General features: G+C 73.6%; 1 protein-coding gene across 3 annotated transcripts; it reads left to right on the top strand.

The window, feature by feature from the left end:
* The first annotated feature begins 1,348 nt into the window (after window positions 1-1,348).
* On the top strand, window positions 1,349-6,815 carry SLC43A3 (solute carrier family 43 member 3). Of its 3 annotated transcripts, XM_082500768.1 has the most exons (12): window positions 1,349-1,584; window positions 2,228-2,357; window positions 2,846-2,892; window positions 2,987-3,063; window positions 3,150-3,242; window positions 3,516-3,655; window positions 4,231-4,337; window positions 4,989-5,150; window positions 5,232-5,345; window positions 5,491-5,677; window positions 6,091-6,214; window positions 6,515-6,815. In XM_082500768.1, exons 1-12 carry the CDS (start codon window positions 1,395-1,397, stop codon window positions 6,668-6,670), a joined length of 1,527 nt encoding a protein of 508 aa, XP_082356894.1. In that variant the 5' UTR covers window positions 1,349-1,394; the 3' UTR covers window positions 6,671-6,815. The 3 variants fall into 3 exon arrangements, with proteins under 3 accessions (XP_082356894.1, XP_082356895.1, XP_082356893.1); XM_082500767.1 differs by lacking the exon at window positions 1,349-1,584 and having other exon boundaries at window positions 1,616-2,357; XM_082500769.1 differs by lacking the exons at window positions 1,349-1,584; window positions 6,091-6,214 and having other exon boundaries at window positions 1,613-2,357; window positions 6,515-6,655.
* Window positions 6,816-6,846: the final 31 nt, after the last annotated feature.

Raw genomic sequence — 6,846 nt, 5'->3', positions numbered from 1 at the left:
ACGCCCGTGACGGGGTGTTACCGGCAGCGCCGGGAAGGCGGCGTCCCCCGGCTCCCCGGTGCCCCCCCCCCGCCGGCGCCCCAGCCCGCGCCCCCCCGGTGGCTAAAGATAGCGCCCCCCCCGCGGGTTAATCTTTAGCTTCTCGGCCGCTGTAATGAGGGCTCATTACCGGCCATTACCCGGGGACAGGCGGGGTGACGCGGTGACACGCTGACGGGGGGCTCGGGCAGGCGCGGGCGGCCCGCGGGTGAGTGGGGCGGGGGGGACACGGGTGGCCGGTGGCAGGAACGTGGCCTTGTGGCGCCCGGCTGCGGGTCACGCCGGTGACACCGAGGGACAGCGGGGGGGGGGGGGGTCCCGGCGTCCCCTCGGTGTGACAGCTCCCCAGGGGGGTGACGCCCCCCCCCGCGGGGTGACAGCGCCCCCGGTGTAGTGGTGGGGCCCCCACGGGCTGACGGTGTCCCCGGGGGACACGTCGCCGTCCCCAGCAGCGTGCCGGCGTCCCTGGGGGCGCGGTGGGGTCCCCGGGGGGGAGTCAGGGCGGCAAAGGAGCGACAGTGTCCCCAAGAGCCGTGCCAGCGTCCCCCCGGCAGCTGCCCGCCTGTCCCCGGGGGGTGCGCGGGGGCCCCGGGGGGTGTGTCACCCGGCCCGGCAGGGCGCCCGTGTCCCCGGGGAGCGTGCCAGGCTCCCGAGGGCCGTGCCAGGTCCCCGCCCGCTCCGCCGCCTCCCCGCGGGTGGGCGCCGCTGTCCCCGGGGGGGGTGTGGGGTGTGCGTGTGCCAGTGTCCCCAGTGCCCACAGGGGCTGCCCGGCGGCGCGCCACCATCCGCGGGGTCTGTGCCGCCCCCCGACAGGCGGCGTGGGGAGATAAGGAGGTGCCGGGGGGGCGCGGCGCGGCGGGGGGGGGCACGGAGCCGCTATCGGGTGGCGGCAGCCGCGGGGGGGCGGGGGGTGCGCGCGGGCGATGGGGGGGCGGGGGGGCGGTGTGCGCCCCGGGCACCGCGTGCCAGGGTCCAAACTCCGCGGCGGCGGCGGCGGCGGCGGGAGGGCCCGGCCGCGTGCAGGTGGGTGGGGGTGCGCGGGGGCACGGCGGGGGGGGGGGGGGGGGGGGGCAGCGCGTGTGCACACGCCTGTGAGCGCGTGTGAGCGCGTGTGCGCACGTGCGCGGCGCCCCGGCGGCGAGCGGGAGCGGCGCCGTGGGCCGGGGACAAGGGGCAGAGTGGGACCGCGGTGGCCTTTGCCCCGGCGGCCACGTGCCCCCCCCGCAACGAGCCCCCGAGCCCCCCGCCCCGGGCGCGGGGGGGGGGGGGGGGGTCGCGGGCGGGTGCCCGGCGCGGTGTGACGCCCCCGCGTCTGTCGCCCCGCAGGCGCGGCGGGGACGGCCCAGGCCGGTGACATGGCGGGGGGGGGCGCGGGGGGGGCCAAGCGGCTGGGGACCCTCCTCTCGGGGCTGCTGGAGTGCGGGGCCTTCTGCGGCGTCGTCTTCGGCTGGGCCTCCCTCGTCTTCGTCCTCAAGGACCTGGGCTACTTCGAGGACCTGTGCCAGGCCACCGCCACCGCCGGCCCCAACAGGACCCTGCAGCCCGGTAGGGTCCCCCCACCGTCCCGCCCCTGCGGCGGCCCTGGCCCCGCTGTCACCCTGCCCTGTGTCCCGCCTGTGCTCCTGTCCTGGGGTGACGGTGACCCGTGTCCACCTGGTGACGGAGTCCTGCGTCCCCGCTGTCCCCGTGCCCGGTGGTGCCCCACGTCCCCGCTGCTGGGTGGCCTGCAGTGCCCCATGTCCCCGCAGCCCTTCTGACCTGCGGCGCCCCATGTCCCCGCTGTCCCTGTGCCCCAGGTCCCTACTTCTCCTGTCCCCTGCGGCACCCCGCTGTCCCCGCTCTCCTGATGCTCTGCGGCGCCCCATGTCCCCGCTGTCCCTGTGCCCACGTCCCCGCTGTCCTGGTGCCCTTTGGTGCCCCGCGTCCCTGCTGTCCCCATGCCCCAGGTCCCTGTTCTCCTGTCCCCACTCTCCTGATGCTCTGTGGCACCCCGTGTCCCTGCCATCCCTGTGCCCATGTCCCCGCTGTCCCCGTGCCCACGTTCCTGCTGTCCCCGCTGTCCTGATGACCTGCGGTGCTCTGTGTCCCCACTGTCTGCATCCCTGCTGTCCCCACGCCCGTGTCCCCACTGTCATGACGCCCTGTGGTGCCCCGTGTCCCCGTGTCCCCGCTGACGGTGGCCCCGCAGACTGCAGCCGGCAGGATGAGCAGTTCTCGCTGGTCTTCACCATCGGCTCCTTCATGAACAACTTCATGACCTTCCCCATGGGCTTCATCTTTGACCGCTTTGGCACCGCCGTCGCCCGCCTCATCGCCATGTCAGTGGGCGCGGGGGGGGCAGGGGACGGGGCTGGGGCACCCTCGGGTGCCGGGGGGGCGAGGGGGGCTGTCGGGGTGCCGGGGTGCCGTGGGGAGCGGGCGGTTATCGAGGCGACCAGCCCGGGTGGGGCAGGGCTCTGCCTGCGCGGGGGGGCCGCGGCGCCGGCGGGGGGACACCCGTGCCAGCCCGGGGTGCTGGCTTTGGGGCACTGGGGGGGCGCAGCCCCTCCTGGCACACGTCCCCCAGTGCCACCCAATGTCCCCAGTGTGTCCCGGACCCCCCCCCCCCCGTTGCTCCCAGCCCCCGATGTCCCCAGGGCACCCCCATAACTGCAGGGACCCCCATGTCCCGGCAGTGCCGGGCGCGGGGGGGCACCCATGGCGGGGGGGTGCCGGGTGCCGGCACGACAGCAGCACCGGGGCGCGGGGGTGCCAGCGGCCCCCCAGGAGCACGTCCCCACGTGTCACCACTGTCCCCACCTCTCAGCTCCCTCTACACCGGTGGGACCCTCCTCGTCGCCTTCTCCACCCCAGGTGAGACCCCGCGGACAGTGGGGGCCCCGGCTGGGGTGGGGGGACACCTCCGGTGGGGCCCCCCCCTTGTCCCCGCTGACCCCCGTGTCCCCAGAGATGGCGGTGCTGCTCTTCCCGGCCATGTCCATGCTGTCGGTGGGCGGCATCCTCCTCATCCTCACCAACATGCAGGTGGGTGTCCCCACCCCCGGCCCCCCGCGGCCCCCTGCCCGGCACTGGGGGGCCCTGACGGCGCGGGGGGGGTCTGTCCGTGCCAGGTGGGGAACCTCTTTGGGAAGTACCGCTCCATCATCATCACCCTCTACAACGGGGCCTTCGACTCCTCCTCCGCCATCTTCCTCATCATCAAGGTGGGCGTGGGGTGGGGGAAGGTGGCGGTGCTGGGGGGGGACACACGGCGCTGGGTGCCCCTGGGTGACCGTCCCCGGCACAGGCGCTGCGGGGCGGGCTGGGGACAGAGCTGGGGACGACTGGGTCGCAGCTGGGGACGTGCCTGGGGACACGGCTGGGCCACCGCTGGAGACACGGTTGAGCCGCTGTGGGGGCCACGTGGCTGGGGCGGTGGCGGGTGGCCAGCCTGTCCCTGTCCCCGTCCCCATCCCCGTCCCCGTCCCCGTCCCCAGGTGCTGTACGAGCATGGGCTGTCCCTGCGGACCATGTTCCTCTTCATGGCGGCCTGCAGCGCCTGGCACCTGCTGCGCACCCTCTTCCTCATGCCGCGCTCCCGCATCCCCTACCCGCTGCCCCCCGCCTACAACTACGGGTAGGGGGGCTCTGCCCGCGCCCCGTCCCGGGGTGTGTGTGTGTGTCTGTCCCATGGGTGGCATTGATGATGGTGGTGCCCATCCCCCGGGGTGGTTGGTCCCATCCCATGAGTGATGGTGGTGGTGACATCTGTCCCGTGGGTGGTGGCGGTGCTGTCCTGTGGGGGGTGGTGGGTACTGTCCCATGGTGGTTGGTGGACCACATCCCATGGGGGATGGTGGGTCCCAACTCAAGGGTGGTGGGGACCCATCCTGTGGGTGGTGGTGGGTGCTAGCTCATGGTGGTGGTAGGTCCTGTCCCATGGGTGGTGGTGGGTCCCGTCCCATGGGTGGTGGTGTGCACTATCTGATGGTGGTTGGTGGGTCCCATCTCATGGGTGGTGGTGGGTCCCATCTTGTGGGTGGTGGTGGGTGCTATCTTGTGGTGCTTGGTGGGTCCCATCCCATGGGTGGTGGTGGGTCCCGTGCCGTGGGTGGTGGTGGGTGCCCGCTCACGGTGGCTGGTGGTGCCCCCTGTGGGTGGTGGCGGGTGCGGTGGGGTGGGCGGGGGGTGACGGGGCGGGCGGTGCGGCAGGCTGCGGTGCCCGGGGCGCTCCCAGTCCTACCGCACCTACGAGGAGAAGCGCCCGCCGGGGGAGGCCGGTCCCGAGGAGACCCCCCTGGAGCCCAGTGCCCCCCGAGGTGCCGGGGCGGGTCCGCGGGGGCGGGGCGGGTCTGCGGGGGGTGGGGTCACCCGGGTGGGGGGGGCCATGTCGTGACTGGCATGCACACGAGGTGGGCGTGGCCACAGGGGAGAGCAGTGGGAGGGGTATGCAGATGTGGGGGTGTGGCACGGGGTGGGTGTGGTCAGAGGGTGGGTGTGACTATGCAGATGAAGTGGTGTGGTGTGGGGTGGGTGTGGTGTGGGGTGGGTGTGACTATGCAGATGAAGGGGGTGTGGCACTGGGTGGGTGTGGTGTGGGGGTGGGTGTGGCGTGGGGTGGGTGTGACTATGCAGATGAAGGGGTGTGGCAGGAGGGGTGGGTGTGGCTATGCATGGGTGTGACCTGAGGGTGGGTGTGACTATGCAGATGAAGGGATGAGGCTGGGCGTGGCTAAGTGTGGGTGTGGTCAGACAGCAGGTGTGACTATGCAGATGAAGGGGGTGTGGTCAGAGGGTGGGTGTGACTATGCAGATGAAGGGGCGGGGCCATGTGAGTGGGTGGGGCGGTGGGTGTGACGGGGACAGCGGTGGGTGGGTCTCAGGGGCAGAGCCTGGGGGGGCATGGGCGGGGCCCGGGCGGGCGTGTCCGGGCGTGTCCCCAGCCCTGACCCCCCCCCCCCGGGGCGCAGGCGAGAGGGACCCCCCCGGGGCGCCCTTCAGGGCCTGCGTGTGCTCGGGGCTCTTCGCCTGGCACGTGGCCTGGCTCTCCGTCATGCAGCTGCGCCACTACCTCTTCATCGGCACCCTCAACCCCCTCCTCGACCACTTGGCCCGCGGGGACCCCCACCTGGGTAGGGCACGGCGGCGGCGGGGGGCGGCGGCGGGGGGCGCCCCGGGGGGTCCGGCCCTGCCCTGACGCTGTGTCCCCGCAGTGAGCACCTACACCAACGCCTTCGCCTTCACCCAGCTCTGCGGGGTGCTCTGCGCCCCGTGGAACGGCCTCATCCTCGACCGGCACAAGCGCGGCAAGACCCCCCGCCCCGAGGGTAACCGCCCCGCGCGCCCCCGGGGAGCGCCCGCGCTGCCAACCTTCCCCCCGCGGCTGGCGGCACCGCTGCCGTGCCCGGACCCCGCTGCGCCCGGGGGACGTGTGTGCCCCCGTCCGTGCCCTGACCCCCCCGTGCCCCGCAGGAGCCCTGGGGGCGCTGGCTGACCTGAGGGCCTCCGTGCTGTCGCTGGCGGTGACGGTGACGCAGTGCGTGCTCTTCTCGGTGTGCGCGGCCGTGCCGGTGCTGCCCGTCCAGTTCGCCACCTTCGTGCTGCAGGTGCTCAGCCGCTCCTTCCTCTACGGGGGCAACGCCGCCTTCCTGGCCATCGCGTGAGTCCTGCGGCCACCCCGCGCCAGGGGTGGGGACGGGGCGGCGGGGTCAGGGTGGCAGTGGGCTGGGCGGCAGGGGACAGCGGGGTGGTGGCAGGGGACACGGTGGTGGGGTCAGGGTGGCAGAGGACAGGGTGGGGGGGCACAGGGTGGTGGGGGCAGAGGATGGTGGCAGGGGACAGGTCGGTGGCAACAGGGACAGGGTGGTGGTGGCAGGGGACAGGGCAGTGGCAATGGGACAGGGTGGTGGTGGCAGGGGACACGGTGGGGACAGGGTGGCAGGGGACAAGGCAGTGGAGGACAGGGTGGTGGTGGCAGGGGGTGGTGGTGGGGTCATCGTGGGGGTGTCAGGGGACAGGGTGGCGGGGTGGGGGTGTCAGGGCGCGGCGGTGACGCGGTGGGTGGCCGGGCAGGTTCCCCCCGCAGCACTTCGGGAAGCTGTACGGGCTGGCCATGGCGCTGTCGGCGCTGGTGGCCCTGCTGCAGTACCCCTGCGTCGCCCTGGTGCGCGGGCCGCTCCACGGGGACCCCTTCTACGTGAGTGTCTGCCCCGTGGAGGGGTGGGGGTCCTGCCCCACGGGGGAATGGGGTCCTGCCCCATGGAGGGATGGGGTACTGCTCCGTGGGAGAATGGGGTCCTGCCCTGGGAGGGATGGAGGTACTGCCCCGTGGAGGGGTGGGGGTCCTGGCCCTGGTCCACAGCAGGGAGGGGGTCCTGCCCCATGGGGAATGGGGGTCCTGTGCCTATCACGGGGGTCCTGGGGGGGCTGTGGGGCCCAGGGGCACCCCGTTGGGGGTCTCAGCCCCCCCAGCCCCATGCCCTGACACTTCCCCCAGGTGAACTTGGGGCTCATCGCCGTGGTGCTGGTGGCCTTCGTCAGTCCCGTGGTGGTGGCCCGCGAGTGCCGGCGGCGAGCCAAGGAGCTGGGGGCTGCCGGCACCCCCCTCGCAGCCCCCCCAGGCACCGAGACCCCCGACGAAGTGCCCCACTGAGCCCCGCGCCCCCCAAACGCCGGCCCAGCCCCCGGCGCCCGCTGCACCCCATTTTTCTATTGGACCGGCGGGGGGGTGCTGTGCCGGTGGGACGGCGTGTGTGTGTGTGTGTGTGTGTGGGCAATAAATATCGATGACCTCTCTGCTTACTGTGCTGCTCCCTCCCAGTGCCCCCC

Source organism: Vanellus vanellus (genome assembly GCF_965231255.1).
Source record: "Vanellus vanellus genome assembly, contig: HAP1_SCAFFOLD_1315, whole genome shotgun sequence".
NCBI lineage: Eukaryota > Metazoa > Chordata > Aves > Charadriiformes > Charadriidae > Vanellus > Vanellus vanellus.
This window is presented reverse-complemented; position numbering and strand designations above follow the sequence as displayed.

Excerpts from the sequence above, each read along its gene's own strand:
- SLC43A3 (XM_082500767.1), top strand. The coding sequence starts at position 1,810 with ATGTCCCCGCTGTCCCTGTGCCCCAGGTCCCTACTTCTCCTGTCCCCT. Across the intron at positions 3,656-4,230 it reads CCCCCCGCCTACAACTACGG|GCTGCGGTGCCCGGGGCGCT; the intron begins GTAGGGGGGCTC and ends GCGGTGCGGCAG. Across the intron at positions 5,346-5,490 it reads CAAGACCCCCCGCCCCGAGG|GAGCCCTGGGGGCGCTGGCT; the intron begins GTAACCGCCCCG and ends CGTGCCCCGCAG.